Consider the following 18,768-nt stretch of genomic DNA (forward strand, 5'->3'; position numbering starts at 1 on the left):
GAGGAGACTAGTTCATTTAGCATTTCTTGTTAATAATTAGCTCAAGAAGCTGACAGTATCATTTTGTTAAAAAAAAAATTAAGAAGAATGAGCTCATGCAAAAAGTTATATAGGTCAGGTCTCTCTGTAGGAAGCTAAAAAATATTTTACAACCGGCAAAGGGGAGAGTCACATAATATATACTTTATTATTATTGTTTACCTGTTGCTAAATTGCTTCAATTCTTATGCACAGTACTCCCCTCACCCAAGCTATAATAACCTTACCCCTGCAAAAGAAATATTTTGTTTAGTATTTGAGAATTTCTGAAAACTGTTAGAGAGATGTCTGCTTAACTGACCCTATTTGGCACCTATTGGAAGCCTCTGCTGTCAGGGTACTGATATGGTTTGGCTGTGTCCCCACCTAAATCTCAACTTGAATTGTATCTCCCAGAATTCCCACGTGTGTGAGAGGGACCCAGGGGGAGGTAATTGCATCATGGGAGTTTTTCCCATGCTATTCTCGTGATAGCAATTAAGTCTCACGAGATCTGATGGGTTTATCAGGGATTTCCACTTTTGCTTCCTCCTCATTTTCTCTTACTGCTGCCATGTATTCATCTTTAAGATCTGAGCTCAAATGTCACTTCCTCAGAGAAGCCCGCCTTGACCATCCTCATTATATCAGCTTCCTGTGGTTTTAACAGGTCCCTATTCTTCCATTTTTATGTTTAACTTACACACTTGTGTGTAAATGATATATTAATGGCTGGTTTCTGCCTTCAAACTGGAAATCTATGAAGGTGGGGTCTGTGTCTGTTTTGCTTACTATTGTAACATCAGTCCTTAATTAGCACAATTTTTGACTCAATGTATATACAGAGGTGATTTATAGGGGATATCATCAATTTAGCTGATAGGTTAGATGAATGCCTCTTAATATGTTTTTTCTTTAATTCCTAAGAAGTAAAAGAAGTAACAACTTGGAAATTAATAACAATTCAGACTTTAAAACATAATAGAAATAGAACAAATTCACTTTCTTGAGATGTGAAGATCTATGAAGAATTAGTTGATTAAAATCTTGTCTCTTATTTTACTGGGCAAGTCACTTAACATCTTTGAATCTAAATTTCCTCATTTGTAAAACAAAGAATAACATTAGTCCTTCCTACCTCATGTAATTATTGTGAGGATCAAATAAGGCATAAGACACCTCATTTGTAAAACAAAGGATAACATTAGTCCTTCCTACCTCATGTAATTATTGTGAGGATCAAATAAGGCATAAGACACTGGGCACGGTGGCTCATGCTTGTAATCCCAGCACTTTGGGAGGCCAAGGCAGGCGGATCACTTGTGGTCAGGAGTTCGAGACCAGCCTGGACAACGTGGCAAAACCCCATCTCTACTAAAAATACAAAAATTAGCTGGACGTGGTTGCAGGTGCCTGTAATCCCAGCTACTCGGGAGGTTGAGGCATGAGAATCACTTGAACCTGGGAGGCAGAGGCTGCAGTGAGCAGAGATTGTGCCACTGCGCTCCAGCCAGGGTGACAGAGCAAGACTGTGTCTCAAAAAAAAAACAAAAAAATAAGGCAGAAGAATGATAAACTATAAAATACTAAGCAAATGTTATCTAGTACAGTTATTACTGAGTAAATGAAACACTAGAGAGGTACATACATGAGAACGGTGATAAATTTAAGTATTACACTTTTTTTCATTATATAAATGTCAATATAGATAAAACATCCAGAATTAAAATGTTTAGAGTGAAACCTGAATTTTTCTTTTTTTCTTTTTTGATAAACACTTTCCTAATGTTACAGAAATATATTGCAAAACCCAATAAATCCTATCCAGGGAATGTTCTGGAAAATGATAATAGTGATGATGACGTAACAGCTATTATTTACTGAGTTGTATATGAGGAACTATTCTAAGTGCTTTACACATATACTCATTTAATTTTCTTAATAACTTTATCAGGTAAGTACTATTATTGTTACCTTCACTTTGCACAAAAATGTTAGATAAGTTTGTCCAAGATTACACATCAAGAGATTTAAACATGGGCAGTCAGGCTCCAGAGTCCACACTGGTCTCTTTTCAATTCACTACCTTAAACTTTGCTTCCATTCGAGTTAATTTCTCAAGTTCTACATAAAATACTATTGATCAAGTTAAATGTTCATCTACTGAGTACAAAAGAAAATAGTTAACAAAACTGAGGGGTAGAAATGCAGCAAGTAAAGGCTTTAAGATTTTAATACCATAGACTTAAGAATAATTCTATCCCTTTTCCTTTTAAAATCTAACCACATTCTGAGTTTAAAAGATATGGTCAAAATAAAAACAGTTTGGTTGTATACACTGACCAGGATATGATCCACTCGGTCTCTTTTCTTTCTTCCAAATTTCATCATTTTCTGCCAATCTGTTTTGTGGTTTGGCTCCTTTTTAAGACTGAACAACTTGAGTACTTCACTTGCTATGAAGCTCTGTGGAAATAAGACAAATACATGAAACACAAACAACAGAATTCCTGAGTTTCATGTGTTTACAATGCAGTAAACAGATTCATGCTAAGAATATAATATTTACAATAAAATTATCATACAAATTTCTTCCACTTACAGTTCCACATAGCAATTTGAAGGGAAAAGCCTTCCAAATGCTGAGACTTTATTCACTTACACAACAAATAAAAGTAAAACCTAGCTGGGCACGGTGACTCACGTCTGTAATCCCAGCACTCTGTGAAGCCAAGGCAGGAGAATCACTGTAAATATTTTAGGCTTTGTAGGCCATGTGGTCTTTGTCACAACTATTCAATTCCACTGTTGTAGTTACATGTAGTTGTAACATATAAACAACTAGGTATGGCTGTGGTCCAACAAAACTTTATTTATAAAAACATACAGGGGCCTGGATTTGGCTCATGGGCCATAGTTTGCCAACCCCTGAGGTAAGCATACGTCCCATCTCATAAATATCTGTTGGTGTTCTATCAGTATAAAATATTTTTAAAGGCTTTCTGTGATCAAATAAGTTTGGGAAATACAAGTTTAAAGCTTTGCTACTCAGCGTGGTCCTGGGACCAGCAGGACCAGCATGACTTGAGAGCTTGTTGGAAATGCAGAATTTCAGGTCCTACTCCAGACCTACTAAATCAGAATCTCCATTTCAACAAGATCCTCAGATCATTCACGTGCACATTAAAAGTTGAGAATCACTGCTCTGGAAATATAACCTTTGCCATAAAGAAACATGTGACTAGGCAGAGCAGATTGCCACCAATGTGACTTTAAAATTCACAGTCCTTGTAGCTTCTGGACAAAGGTTTACAAAGGTTTCTTAGATAACAAAATAAATATTTTTATGTATCACATTACTATCCTACATAGTTCAAAACCACATTACCAATTTGAAACCTCCAAAGTCAAAGATAAAGAAGTAACACCTATGTGTCCAGGGCCGGCATACTGAAAAGACATATATATGACACGTATTCATATGTACTGTTAGAACATTATACCTATCTCTAAAGCCCCCAAAACTTACCTAAAACTCCTATTAGTTGCAATAATTTATCTCCCTAAGTATTTCCTAATTTTTCTGAAATATTATAATTATGTATATAGAGAAAATGACTGGTAAAAGTAATTTTTTTTTTTTTTTTTTTTTGCACAAACTTGAGGATTCAGCCCTTTCACTCATTCCAATCCCTCCACTGTTCATGGATTCAGTAAGTCAACAAATCTTTATTGAACCCACTATGGAACCCACTATGGAACAGGTCCTGAAGACACAAAGGTTAATCACACAGAAAAGCACCTGCTTTTACAACATTTACAGATATGTGTAAACGAACAGCAAGTCAAAAAAGAAGACACTTTATAGTTTGCAGTTTACCTTGATTTCATCAAGGTTATTTGGATTTTTCACTCGTCGGAAATAACTAGAGTTGATTCTACATGGCTTCATCCAGACAGGTTGATTTAAGTTGGGATCCTCAGCAAATATTTCCTCAAAAATCTCTTTTGTTAAATCAAAAACCGCCTTGATAGAGAAAAACAAAACAAAACAAAATGGCTAAGAATCCAAATTTCAGAAAATGGGAGAAAAGTTTAAAAACTAAAATTATCCTTTTATTTTACCTACCTGTTTGTAGACCCTTTTACTAGTGCTTTCTATATCTAGACCTTTACTGGCACAGCCAAGCAGTTTTGTAGGAATACTGATGCTATGAAGATCGTGGCCCAATTCTTTCCATTTCCAAAGTTCTTCTGCTGCATTATGTACAAGAATTTCTACTTCTTCTGCAGTATGGGGGACTGCCAATAATGTTTCACATGGTTGTTGGGTTACTCTTTTAGGTTCTGCCATTAGAGGTACAATGGTTTCTTCTGCCTTATTTTTTTGGATCTTGTGAGAAGAGCTCAAACCAAAGTCTTCATCAAACCAGTCTTGATCATCTCCTAATGCGCTCAGGAACTCCCGGCTGAGCTCAAGTTCAGCAAGTCTCTTAGCAAGTTCTTCCTGCCCACTGGCACCAAATACTGGGCTCTCCTATAGAAATGGAACCATTCAAACAGAGCACCATTTAGGGGCCTCATATCATTTGTTTTTTTAATAAAGACAGAGTAAACGTATTATTTATATATCTAATATTTCTCTATAAGTAAGCAGAATAAAAAACAATATGGTGGCTACTAATAAACAATCTAAGAAAAAGTTATCCTGTTCCCTCAATTCTACTTACATAAACCTCGCATATAATTGAATTTTTATAAAATGTTTATTGATTAGGGCTCTCCCCGCTTTTTGTATTATCATTATTCTGTTTCTAAAGAACTGTCTGTCTATGGGATATGGAAATGGGATATAAAATTTCTCACCTCTGGTGACCATCTGGCTCAAGTTACTCAAAGTCATTACTTTTGCTCAACTGTCCATGGGCAACATAAACAAGCTGATGGTCTGAGTGCATGTCATAGTGGATCTATTTCATTTTACCAGAATCAACATCACAACTGCTAACCTCTGCAGGCCAACCATGACTGAGTAGATATGTAAACAATTTCACAGGCAAAAAAGAATTGGGTGGTGAGCCACTGGAAAGCTCCATGGAACGAATTTGTTCAGTGAATCTGGAAGGAGATGTAATCTGTGGACAGTACAGGGGTTGTCAACTCAGCAGTTTAAATGGATGTTTTAGTTCCCCAAAACCTGCCAGTGCTTGTGACAACCCTATATTGACTACTTATGACATAATAGAGGACAATTACACTTCAGCCAGGAAAAACAGCTACAAGGCCTTTAAAAACCAGTACAGTGATCCTTCTCTAATAAACAACATGTCAAGGGAAAAAAAACCTATCAGGAGTCACAGAATTAAAATGTACTTATATAGGCAAGGTAAGTTGCCTTGTTAAAAGTGTCAAAAGGTATACTGATACTTTTTCTAGACGAAATACTCACCGGTCTGGGACACATATCTGGAGAGGAAATCTCTTCTTTTTCATCTTCCAATTCAGACCTTAAGAAGCAACCTGAAATATTTGGTGACTGTTCCTCAACATTTTGGGATAGGTCTTGGGGTGTTACTTTCTTTTGGTCATCACCAAGAAGCTCCTGATTGCTAAGCTGGATTTTCTCATCCCTGGTTTTTTTGATTTGTTGTAGTTGATTGACTGTGTCCTTTACAAAGACTTTTAGTAAACTGTCTGTCAGTAAGCTGATTGTTTCCAGTTGTTGTTTTGACTTTTTTTCCTCATTTAGTGATGACTTTAGTTGGGCTTCCAGTTGGTTTTTTTCTCTTGTTAAAAGATCCAGAAGTGGTGTAGAAAGCTTTTCTGAAGCTTCAGCATATAGGTTGTCTTCCTCTTCTGTAAACTGCTGTTGCTTCTGCAATTCTTCAGAAAAGGTATTGTCTAAAGTATCGTCTTCTGCAGCAATGGAAACCTTTTCTGTGGCATCAGAAATGAGGTCTTTGTTTTCCTTTGAAGAAATCTGTGAATCCACTGAAGACTGCTGGTGAACATGGGCTTCAAGTACCCCAGAAATGTCCTGTACATTGTCTGTTTCTATTTTAAGGCTTCTATTTCCATTAACTGAGGCTTCTATATCATTCACACTAGGTAGGGATTTCTCATAAAAATATTCACTGACATCCTTTTCTCTGTCTTTCGGACCCTCTGTATCATTTTGCTCTTGATTATAGTACTGATATTGTTCATCTGAGTAAGAGTCTTCATCTTCATTAATGTCTACATAGTCATCAAAGTTTTCTGGAATGTGAGATATTTTTTGAGGAGGAGCAAAAATACCATGCCTTTCTTTGCACTCAAAATATGCAATGCCATCATATGTTCCATTGTTATTTCCTTCAGGTTTATCTAACTCCACTCCGGCCCAAAATCCTTTAGCAAAACTAGTCTCACCTTTGAATCGAAGAATTCCTGGCTGAACATTTCCAATCAACACCCTATCACCAATGTGGAAATCAAATAACTCATCTGCAGTAGGAACTGAAGCCAAGGAAGGGGATTCAGTAACTTGCTGTTCATGCTCCACATCGCTGCGCTCCTTACTTTTCATCAGCTCAGTAGGGGACTTGAGTTCCAACAGCCTGTCAGAATGAACATTGCTATGGATAGAAAGGCTTTTCTCACTTAGGCACTCACTGATTTCCTCATTACTACCAAAGCTAGTGGCTCCACTTGTAGAGCTCCTCATTGGCTGTGGCTTATCTCTGCAAGACTGAGAGTCTTTCCTGAGTGACAGCAAAGATGACACCTCAAAATCATCTTTGTACAATTCAGCTGAAATTTCTTTCTTGAAAGAAGACACTTCAAAATCTTCAGAGTATGGTATCTCTTTAGGAGCAAAAAGATGTTCTGACCAAGACAAATCTTTTTCCTTTGTGTTCTTTTGTTCATGAATGTCTTTTCCTGATTGGATGTTTGGACTATGATTCATATCTTGATCTGACTGTCTCTCTTTCAACATTTCCTCACTTTTATGGAGATTTTCAGTAGCTAATCCAACTAGGTCTTTCTGAACATTTTCAGAATCTAAAGGAAGATCTTTCTTTGAAAGAATCTCAGATGAATCTCCCTGTTCTAGGACTAATTTCAGTAAGACATCAGATTTACCTTCTTTAGAAAAGACATTTTCAATCTTACTCTTCTTCAATTTTGTATACTCTATTTCTTGTATTTCTGATTTTTTACTAGGTTCTTCAACCTTGCCATCTGAAACATCAAGAATTCTACTAGTGGCATTTAATTCTTTGAGAAGATGTAATGCAGGTACATTTTCTAGAGAATCTCCAGATTCTTCCCTGATTTTCCTTGATGATCTGAGAACTGGAGATGGGGTCTGAAAATCTTCTGTTCGACTGTCCCATTCATTTACTCTCTTTGCACATGCAGATAAAGACCTTTCTGATACTGATCTCTCAGAACCTGACAGTGAAGCATCTTAAAGAAAAAACAAATCACCACATCAAAATTATTTAATCACAATCTTTCAATTTTGTGAACCAAAGTTTAGAGAAAAGCCAAATTTTAGTGAAAAAAACCCCTCTAGTCAATAAATATGACCTGTTTTGGCTACTTTATAAGTTTTTCTTTTAAGAGAATATCATCTGTATCAACGTTTAAAATTACTGAAAATTCTAAAGTTTGGAATAATTTCTCAAGCACTGTCTTAACTTATAAAGTGAAGAAAAATGTATCTAAGTTGATGGAGCCATTGCTTTGCACATTCATCCTCAAATCATGCAAAAATAGAATTGTATGTTGGTTATTACAAACATTTTTCAAACAGGAAACTAGTGAAGGAGAAACAGACTTCCATATATACTTCTAAAAGAATACATTTTCCTAGGAGCTTCAACTAAGCTCTTGAGTTAAAAAGAAAATAGATCAACTATTTCTGCAAATATAGCACTTTAAGAGCTAAACTTGCAAAATATGATCAAAGTAACTTGCAAAATATGAACATTGCTATGTATAGAAAGGCTTTTCTCACTTAGGTACTCACTGATTTCCTCATTACTACCAAAGCTAGTGGCTCCACTTGTAGAGCTCCTCATTGGCTGTGGCTTAGCTCTGTTATGAGCTAACAAACCAAGAGTTAAAAGTTTTAAATTCAAATCTCTGGTTTTTTTTTTTTTTTTTGTAAGAGCAAGAATCTGCTCTGTCACCTAAGCTGGAGTGCAGTGGTCACAGCTCCCTGTTGCCTTGAACCTGGGCTCAAGCGATCCTTAGCCTCAGCCTCCTAAGTACCTGGGATTATAGACACGAGCCACTGTGCCTGGCCAAATCTCTATTTTGTCACTGATGTTTCTTTGCGCCTCAGTTTTATTTTCTCACTGAATTAGATTTTATTTTATTTTTTTGAGATAGTGCCTCACTTTGTCACCCAAGCTGGAGTGCAGTGGCTGATCACAACTCACTGTAGACTCAACTTCTTGGGTGTAAGCGATCTTCCTGCCTCAGCCCCGCAAATAGCTGGGACTATAGGTGTGCACCACCATGCCCAGCTAACTTTGTATTTTTTGTAGAGATGGAGTTTCACCATATTGCCCAGGCTGGTCTCAAACTCCTGAGCTCAAGTGATCTGCCTACTTCGGCCTTTCAAAGTGTGGGGATTATAGGCGTGAGCTGCTGCGCCTAGCCTACATTTTATTTTCAATAATTAACTTTCTTTTGGTTAAACTGAAAAATGTATACAGCTATTTACCTAAGAAATAGTTAGGCTGAAAATATATATAACCAGATTAAAAATCTGGTTGGGGAAATTTAGAGATGCTGATGATATACTCAGCTATTTAATCTTTATGCTTTGGTTTTTCTCATAAATTTTGGACAATAAAGACTGATTCAGCTGAGTGTGGTGGCTCATGCCTATAATCTCAGCACTTTGGCTGAAGCGCTAATGTTTAACCAGGCTGAGGTGGGAGGACTGTTTGAGTCCAAGAGTTTGAGACCAGCCTGGGCAACAACGGTGAGACACCCATCTCTTAAAAAAAAAAAAAAAAAAAAAAAGATGAGCTGGGTGTGGTGGCATGCGCCTGTGATCCTGGTCCTGGCTACTTGGGAGACGAGGATGGGAGGATTGCTTGAGCCCAGGGGGTCAAGGCTGCAGCAGTAAGCTATGATCCACTGCACTCCAGCTTGAGTGATAGAGTGAGACCCTGTCTCGAACAAAAAAAAAACTCAAAACACCAAAACAAACAAAAAGGATTCATATAAGTTACACATAGCCAATAAATCACTTTAAAATATAAAAGTAACTTTAAAATGTTAAATAATCTACTTAAGAAATTCACTTTTTAATAAAAAAGCTATAGAGGTAGAATTTTGTAGGCCTTTGCATAAATCCTTAGACTATGTAGCTACAAGTTAATTATTTTTTCTAGTTACATACCAACATGTTCAGCAATAGACTCCAGGGATCCTCTGGAACGTTCTGACTCTGTTAGTGATTTCCAATTCTTTGCCGTTTCAGATCTGACGTGTAAAAATTAATGAGCAGAAATAAATATATTATTATAATAACTGGTAACAAAAAGCAGACATTCTTAGACAACTGCTTCTTTCCTCTTCTCTACAGTAGGTATGTCAATCTATGTCACTTTCATCAAGCCTATTTCTAACTCTCATCACTCTCACTAGATGACCTTGCCTTTGTCACTAGATGACAAAAACAGGCCAACAGGCATGAACTTTACCTTCAAACTTTTACCTACAAGTTCATCCATATTCACAGCCATCCTAACTGCCTTTCCTCCTGCCTGCAGGAAGAAAAGTTGTCTCTCTCTTATTTGTTCAAAGCTATTTGCTCAAACCACCCCATATTACTGTCCTCTCTTATTCTTTATAGATAACAGAAGAGGCTACATTCGCTCTCTTTATTTTCTTGACTTCATTTGCTAAACTGTAATACTTGGCTTTCACTTCCTACCTTTTTACAATGCCCTAAAATGTTGCTATTTTATCATCTTGAGTACCTAGCTCCCATTTATTCTCTCTGAATGCTATCTCCTCTGGGTGATTTATGGCTTCAACCTCTATATATGTGCTTATCCTCCTCATATTTCTAACCCTGATAACTTTCCTCACAGTTTCACTTAAACAACAGGCACTTAAAATTAACACTTAAAACCAAAATCATAAGCCTCCCACAGAAAACCAGCTTTTCCATTTAAATTAATGAAACCTTGACCCAATCAACTACCTAAGAGAAACCCGGGAGTCATCTTAGACTTGCTACCCCATCTAGCACTTTAACTAGTCAAGTTTACTTTTTTTTTTTGAGATGGAGTCTTGCTCTGTTGCCCAGGCTGGGGTGCAATGGCGTGATCTCGGCTCACTGCAACCTCCACCTCCCGGGTTCAAGCGAGTCTCCTGCCTCAGCCTCCTGAGTAGCTGGGATTACAGTCGCGCACCACCATGCCCAGCTAATTTTTGTATTTTTAGTAGAGATGGGGTTTCACCATGTTGGTCAGGCTAGTCTTGAACTCCTGACTTGTGATCCACCCGCCTCAGTCTCCCAAAGTGCTGGGATTACAGGCGTGAGCCACCATGCCTGGCTCAAGTCTACTTTTTAATCCTTCACTATCCTAAAATATGTCTCCTGTTTTCTATTCTTCTTACTACTGCTTACTTGAGGTCTGGCTTAGACTATTTTTCTTCCTGCTTCTAAGCTTACTCTTTTCTATCTTTCCTCTATACTGTGGTCAGAAAGATCTCTGTAAACACAAACATGACTGTGTCACTCTCTGGTTAAAATCCTTCAGTGGCTTAAGAAAATTACAAAGCCATTCAATACCATATCATGTAGAAATTAAAATGTACACTTCATAATATAATGGAAAAATACATATGTAACAAAAACACACACACAAAATCTGAGCATAAAAAATCCCGGAAGGAAACATATCTAATTGTTGACATTTGCTATTGTAGGATAGTTGGGTATGATATGATTTAAACTTTTTTCTTTTTACTGCTTCCCTAGAAATAGTAACAATAATAATAATAATAGCAGCAGCTAATACACAATGCTTACTGTGTCCTAAGCCCTGTTAAGTCTTTTAAACCTCATAACAAGTGTATTAATCAGGTATTATTCTTACCTTTATAAATCTCTATTAAAAAACTGAAGCACAGAGGGGTTAAATAACTTGCCCACAGTTACAGAACCAGCTAGAACTGGAGCCAGGATTCAAATTTAGGTAATGCTAAATTAATTGTAATGAGCCTGCCATACCTCTCTAGCAAAAATGTCCCAAAATACTGTTTAAAGAAACCTTCAAAGGCTCCACATTTTCTAAAAGGTAAAACACAAACTGCTAAGAATAAATGAGTACAAGGTTTTCACTATTTGGCTTTTGTTTATTTTTCCTTCTGCTAACTCCAGCAATATCCTATTATGTTCAGCTTCTATGATATGCCAATGTTTTTTTTTTTGCTTTTAGTCATTCATGAATAACGTTCTTTCTGAAATGACCCCTATTTCTCAATTGAACTGATCTAACCTTTACTTTTTGTTCAAAATTTAAATATGATAACCTGACTTCCTAATACACAATATTATATATCCTAATGTTGCAAATTAGTATCTTCTGTATTTGCTTACTGACTGCATTACTATTACATTGCTTGCAGAGAACCGTCATTTACTGAGCTATTCATCCATTTTTGGACATAAAAATTGTTTTCAATGTTTTATGAATATAAAGAATATAAAGAATGTTATTATAAATATATTCATGCAAATAGAGATTTTCAGTACCCCACATTTTCTCAATTTAGACTTCCAAAAATAGGACTACTGGGTCAAAGGTTACAGACTTATTTTTGACTTCTGAAACATAGCCAAACTGTTTTTTTCAAAGGTCCACATCAACTTATGCTACTACTAGCAATGTTGGAAAGTACCATTTTCATTGTACCCATCAGACTGCAGGATTAAAAATGTATTTTAAAATCAATACCTTATACATATAATTTTTAATTGTAATACGTAACAATTTTAATTTACTGACACTAAAAATAGAAAATAATATTTTTACTTCTATAATTTCAGTTACTTAAAAGGTAACTTCTACTGAAAATATTCCCTTATTCCTTTTTCAAACAAGGAAGAATACAGACAAGTTATCAAAAATTTCTACCTGTGTAGTGGTGTGAGGGGTTTGATCTTGGGTTTTTCAGAAGCTGAGGAGAGCGTTTTAATCTGAGGCTTGGCTGTTGGTGATGTTTCCAAATCTTGGCTAAGCTCGGCTTCAGTTTTCTTAATAAATTCATCATATGACTAAGTTTAGAAAAACCAGAGGAGTCACTAGGCAGAATTTTTAAAACTTATTTTAAATTATAAAATAGTATATTTTAAGGTAAAATGCTCAAACAGTAAAGAAGATGTAATATAAAAATCTCCCTCCCTGCTCCCCTCAGCATCATTCTCCAGAACTCTATAGTTATTTGTACATCCTTCTCAAAATAATCTATATATAAGCAAGATATATAATTGTAATTCCAGTATCAATTAAGAAATGATATTGCAAATCTACAGAAGTTTAATACTATGAAGCAATAATTCATACCTTGCCACATTAAAAAACTTCTTTGTATTCTCTAAAGAGTGTACTATTACTTTCATGGTATTTTTAAGAAGTTAGCCATTCTGTTCTGAGTTTCAATAGCAGTAAGTTTCTTATGGGCTAAGTACTTAGGGATACAAATTATGAAAAGAGAAAGGTAGAGTTGACAGTATGATAGTTGAGAATTACAAAAAAAAGTTTCCTGGTTATTACCCATTCTGTAAACAAAACTTTACTAATTTATAATTTGTATGAAATATAAGGGGATTCCTCCATTTAATATATCATTCCTTAGTTTTCTGGGCTGAAGTTCTTACTTTTACAGCTCTATTTCAGACTAGTGTTTTGTTCAACACTGTATGTCTGGTACACAATGTCCTATTCACAATGTCTGGTCCAAAGTAGCCTATCAATAAATATTTATAAAATGAACTAATGGATGGATGGATGCTTGTTAACTGCTACAAGATTTTAGATCCCTAAAATCTGGGCTGAAATCACTATTTTACAGCCCTCATCATCCATGTTACCTTCGTCTGAATTGTCAACATTTTGTTAAAGTAACTCCTGGTATTAAACCTACACCACAGCTAGGTGTTCTAGCTCAGTAGGTATATACGAGGACTATGACTACTAAGATCTGAAAGCTATACATATATGAGTGCAGTCCATTTATTAAATCTGTGATCAAATAAAATCCAATAGATTTTTATATGAACTGGTATGTATTTTATATATATATGTATATCTCATATACTGTAATTTTAAAAGTTAAATACAGAATTTTCTTTTGTCTTTGTTTATGCCACTAAGTAGAATGCTGAAAGAGACGGATCGTATGGCACTCTCTAGAGGGCTCTTTTCTGACTGACATAGCTATTAAGGAACATTTTTGAGCAATACTATTCATTCTAACAGTACTTTATCTCCAACAGTTATTTCAATGACTCCTCATTAGTTGACGGATAAGATGAAATCCAAACTCATCAGTTTGACTTCTAAGGTCCTGAATATAATCTGTATTTTTAAATTTTGTTTCCACTTCTTTCCAGCATGAACTCCCCAGTATGGTCATTGTATCTTAATCACTTTTCCTACTCTAACCATTGTGCAAGTTACAATCCCTATTCCATCTCTGTATTGTGTACCTGTTTAAATGTTTATTTTCTCCAGATCTATTAACAGGCCTATTTTCTGTGTGGAAGACAATACAATGGTAAAGGCTCAGAATTTAAAATTAGAGCTAGATTAAAAACCTAGTTTCACCATTTATGAGCTGTGTATCCTTGGATAAATCATTAATCTCACTGAAACTCAGTTTCCTTATCTGTAAAACAGGGATAATAATACTCACATCTTGTTGTGAGGATTAAATGAAAAATATCTGTAATTAGCTGAGCTCCTGGCACATAAATAGGCATTTGAATATTTGATGATTAAATTAATAATGGTAGGAGAAGCATGTGTTTGCTGTTACACAACAAGGACCAATGGGTGGAAATTAAAAGGACAGAAATTTTGGCTAAATACAACAAAGAGTTCTTCTAATACTTAGAGCACTTAGAGTCTAACAAGGAAACCAATTAGCTTAAAATTTTGAAAATTCCTGTTACTGGAAGTGTTCAGGTAGAAGTTGAATGATGTTCTCTGGTGATGAGATGAGAAGGGATTCTTGCAATGAGTAGGAGATTCAGTCTGATTCTACAATGAATGGCATGTTCCAGGAACACCGGGCTGGCAGAATGTGTGTAATAGAGAAACAGAATGTGTGTAATAGAGAATCAGAATGTGTGTAATAGAAAAGCAGTGTGAGGCAGAACATCTAAGAGACTACGCAGACAGTAGAGGCAAGAGGTCATAAGGGCCCCAGCTAGCCTGGAAGCAGTGGGAATGGAAAAGGACAAACAAGAAACTTTATAGAAGAATCCATGAGAACTAGTGACTGAATGGACAGGAAAGAACAGAATAAGGAAGACATCAAAACCAGGTTCCCAGCCTGGGACAGAATCAGAAAGGCTGCTACAGCTTGGGGGAAAATTCAAGTTAAGAGTTATCATTTAGAAGCTATTCAAATAGTACAAAGAAGTGTACTATTTAATAGGTTGTGTGGCATGAAACACCATTCTGTGAAATAAGGGAAGGGAAGGGGAAAGGGGAAGGGGAAGGAGGAAAGAAAAGGGGAAAAAAAGGGGACAGGGAAGAGGGAAGGAAGAGGAAAGAGGAAAGGGGGAAGGGAAGCAGCAACAATTCCAAAAGCTAAAATTATCTAATACTTCTCTGCTTACGAGGGTATAGACACCAATCTTTCTTTCAAAGGCCTAATCTTTCTTATTTAGAAAAAAAATCTAATACTTCATTTTAATATTTATTTTTTAGAGGTGGAGGTCTTGCTATGTTGCCCAGGCTGGAGTGCAGTGGCTATTCACAGGTGCAATCATGGTGCACTACAGCCTCAAACTCCTGGCTTCAATCAATTCTCCTGCTTCAACCTCCTGAGTATCTGGGACTTCAGGAACACCCCACTATATGTAGCCAATTTTAATATTTATTTTAATACTTGTTATTTTAATATTTAAATTTAAAATTTAATGTTTTGGCTGGGTGCAGTGGCTCACGCCTGTAATCCTAGCACTTTGGGAGGCCGAGGCGGGGGGATCATGAGGTCAGGAGATCAAGACCATCCTCGCTAACACGGTGAAACACCGTCTCTACTAAATATACAAAAAATTAGCCGGGCGTAGTGGCGGGTGCCTGTAGTCCCAGCTACTCAGGGGGCTGAGGCAGGAGAACGGCGTGAACCCAGGGGGCAGATCTTGCAGTGAGCAGAGATCGCGCCACTGCACTCCAGCCTGGGCGACAGAGTGAGATTCCATCTCAAAAAAAAAATAAAATAAATAAAATAAAATTTAATGTTTTAAGCAAGAATGTCCTTAGATACCCTCAGATTTTTTTAAGAGAATAAAATGTGGCACCACACTAATAATGAAGAATCCTAATCCATTACTTTATTAACAACATTAAAAACATTTTAGACGTCACATACACATTAGCTTTGATATTTAACCCCCTTCTTCCTATGTCTAACCTCTAACTGCTTGATCAGACTGGCTTCTTGGGCTTTCAGTCTTTCCTTTTGCCTTTTTTTCTGTTCCTTCTTCAACTGGTTCACGACTGATTTTCTTTTCCGCAACTCATCCTTCAGAGCTCTGATCCTACCTTCAATATCACTCTGGTCAGATGTAGTTTCTGAAAGAGATACAAAATCTTTTATTTATAATTTTGACTTAAGCATAATGTTAACTCAGTAACTACTAATAAAAAGCTGTAATGTAATATTCCATTTAAATAAAGCCAATCTAATAATTAAAATATGAGCTTCTGAAAAAGATTTATTACTAAAATGAATCCCTATAATTCCCCTCCGGCCCACCACACACACTTTATTTTTGGCTTGGTTCCTCCTATTTATTTTCACTTTCTAATTGTACTACTTGAAATTATAAATAAATCTTGAGATACACTGTCTTGGTAAGACATGCAGCTGGAAGTTGAGAAATTTTTAGATTGATGAAATTTGGATATTCTGCAAGAAATTACTTCTGGTGACAAGATAATCATATTTAACTGTCTTTTGCCTTAGTTATTAATACATAATTTAATAGTTTTTAAGTCATATTAAAATCAAACTAGAGTTTTACCACTTCAAATTGCTTGTGATTCATTACCTGATGGCTTAATACCACATTAAAAAGAGAGAAATTATAAAGAAATAGACTCTGCTGTAATCTTTCTTTGAAAGCTCTCAAAATATTTAAAATAACTGAAATGAAGCTAGTTAAATCTTTTCTCTCCAAAAGTTCATATACACAAGACGTCTACTCATAGCAACATCATGAAAAAGATATTTCATTATAATGTGTCATACACATGCTATGAAAACAAACAGGTATCATTTAAAGACACTGCTTATTTCACTACACATGGAAATTACATAGGATAGAAATTACTGTTCCTCACACCTCCCTCAATCACACAATGGTGTCATTTCCATACACTAATGTTGAGTGAGACATTTAATAGTCTTACAACAGAAATAATGTCATACACAAATCTTAAGACTTAACATCACATCAAAAACCAGGATTTTATCAGTTACTTCAGGTTAAACTGTGTAAGAGCTAGTTATGGAAGTTACTTAAATGCAAAAAAGATTACAGTCTTTTTAATAGTGTGGTCTAAATGTCTGAATAAAAAATAATAAAATCTGAGTTCCTGTCACTTCTATGACACTGAATTAAGACATACTAGGAAAAGTTAGGCTTGTTTTATATTAGTGGTGGCATCATACTGAGTCCTTAGCATATGCAAGGCTCAATATTTACTTATATGCTTCCAAAATTATTATTATTTTGATAAGATTTTGTAGACCACTACACTCTTACAGGTTTAGTTTCAATTTTGCCCCCGAAATAACTATTTTAAATTAATATTTTAAAAAATTGTATATGCCAGCAGTGATTTTCAATAAAAAATATATTTACCATCTATGGTTGGAGATTTAATAGCAGGTGATGAAAAACCTGGGGTTTTTAGATGAAAGGCCTTGGAAAATGTTTATGTTTTTAAATACTAAAGAAATCAAATGCAGGCCGGGCGCACTGGCTCATGCCTGTAATCCCAGCACTTTGGTAGGCCAAGGTGGGCAGAATGCTTGAGGTCAGGAGTTCGAGACTACCCTGGGCAGCATGGCAAAACCCCATCTCTACCAAAAATACAAAAATTAGCCAGGTGTGGCAGCATGCGCCTGTAGTCCCAGCTACTCAGGAGGCTGAGGCGGGAGTTTCTGATTATTTGACACACACTGATTATATTAGCTTGGTTGATAAACTCTCCCATCATTTAAGTAAAGGTATTATAACTCTACTACATTAATATCTACCACTTCTACAAATACTGAATATAAATAATGTCATCTTGAATAGGTAGTGAATCTGTAGTTTAGAAACCTCAGAGCTACTTTTCTAAAACCATTTATTCTTACTTAAATAAGTGTCACCAATAAAACAGTATCTTACAAATGTTATTATTAATCCTTGGTGCATAACTCATGCAAGGATGGTTGAAACATTATTCCATTGCTAACAAATGAAAAAGATAATCCAGTATTGGCAAAGAAACTTGAAGAAAGTCACTGGTAAGTAAGAGATCCAGGATAAGAACCCATGTTTCCAAGTATTGAAGTTTATGTCTACTGACATGTTATTCTCTTGGAAGTAATTTTTCACCAACGTACATAAAAGCAAATATATAAAAACATTAGTAAATTTCCACAGAGAAATATGAGACAACTTTCTTCAACTGGCCTGACTCAATGATTCTATTCCTAAGAATCTATTCCACACTGAAATATACAAAAAGAATTTTTATCATATATGATAAACACACATATAAATGATATATGATATCACACACACACACGAGTCATAATATTTTTACTACACTTTTTCTACGTTTAGATATACAAATACTTAACATTGTGTTACAATTGCATATAGCATTCAGTATAGTAATATACTGTACAGGTATTACAGCCTAGGAGCAAGAGGCTATACCATATGGCCTGAGAGTACAGTAAGGCTACACAATCTAGGTTTGCCTAAGTTCATTCTATGAAGTTCATATAATGATGAAATTGCTTAATGACACATTTCTCAGAGCATATCCTGGATGTTAAGTGATGCATGACTGCATATATATATGTGTGTGTAAATATTTACATAAAGATGTTTATTATAGCATTATTTGCAATTGTGAAATATTTAAGAAAATCTAAATAGCCATCACTAGGGAAACAGTTAAATAAATTATGGTACATCTACTCTTTGAAATATTATGTAGTTACTCAAAGAAGAAAGAAGAGCTGTAAAAATGGGTGTAGGAAAATTCCATGATTTATAATTGTCTGACACATGGAAAACAAAAGGGTACAACACACAATCAATTACCAGAAAAAAACAAAGAATAACATTTTTCATGTTTCCTTGACTAAATGTTTACTCTCAAAACTAAAACTGAATTCAAAAAGCAGTACAGTGGGCCAGGTGCAGTGGCTCACGCCTGTAATCCCAGCACTTTAGGAGGCCGAGACGGGCGGATCACCTGAGGT

At 35.7% G+C, this 18,768-nt stretch overlaps 2 protein-coding genes across 17 annotated transcripts in view; both read right to left on the reverse strand.

Annotated features, from left to right (window-relative positions):
* Nucleotides 1–18,768, reverse strand: part of QSOX1 (quiescin sulfhydryl oxidase 1) — a 299,134-nt gene that overhangs the window by 99,299 nt on the left and 181,067 nt on the right. The window lies entirely within an intron of this gene.
* CEP350 (centrosomal protein 350) overlaps nt 1–18,768 on the reverse strand; it is a 159,174-nt gene that overhangs the window by 13,380 nt on the left and 127,026 nt on the right. For all 16 annotated transcript variants that reach the window (XM_063651301.1, XM_054454017.2, XM_063651462.1 and 13 more), the window contains 7 exons: nt 15,688–15,848; nt 12,177–12,316; nt 9,425–9,507; nt 5,468–7,470; nt 4,148–4,555; nt 3,899–4,045; nt 2,362–2,484 (listed from right to left, as the gene is read on the reverse strand). In XM_063651301.1, the coding sequence (XP_063507371.1) occupies nt 2,362–2,484; nt 3,899–4,045; nt 4,148–4,555; nt 5,468–7,470; nt 9,425–9,507; nt 12,177–12,316; nt 15,688–15,848 (3,065 nt within the window). The remainder of the gene's footprint in view (nt 1–2,361; nt 2,485–3,898; nt 4,046–4,147; nt 4,556–5,467; nt 7,471–9,424; nt 9,508–12,176; nt 12,317–15,687; nt 15,849–18,768) is intronic.

Source organism: Pongo pygmaeus, chromosome 1, assembly GCF_028885625.2.
Source record: "Pongo pygmaeus isolate AG05252 chromosome 1, NHGRI_mPonPyg2-v2.0_pri, whole genome shotgun sequence".
NCBI classification, from domain to species: Eukaryota; Metazoa; Chordata; class Mammalia; order Primates; family Hominidae; genus Pongo; species Pongo pygmaeus.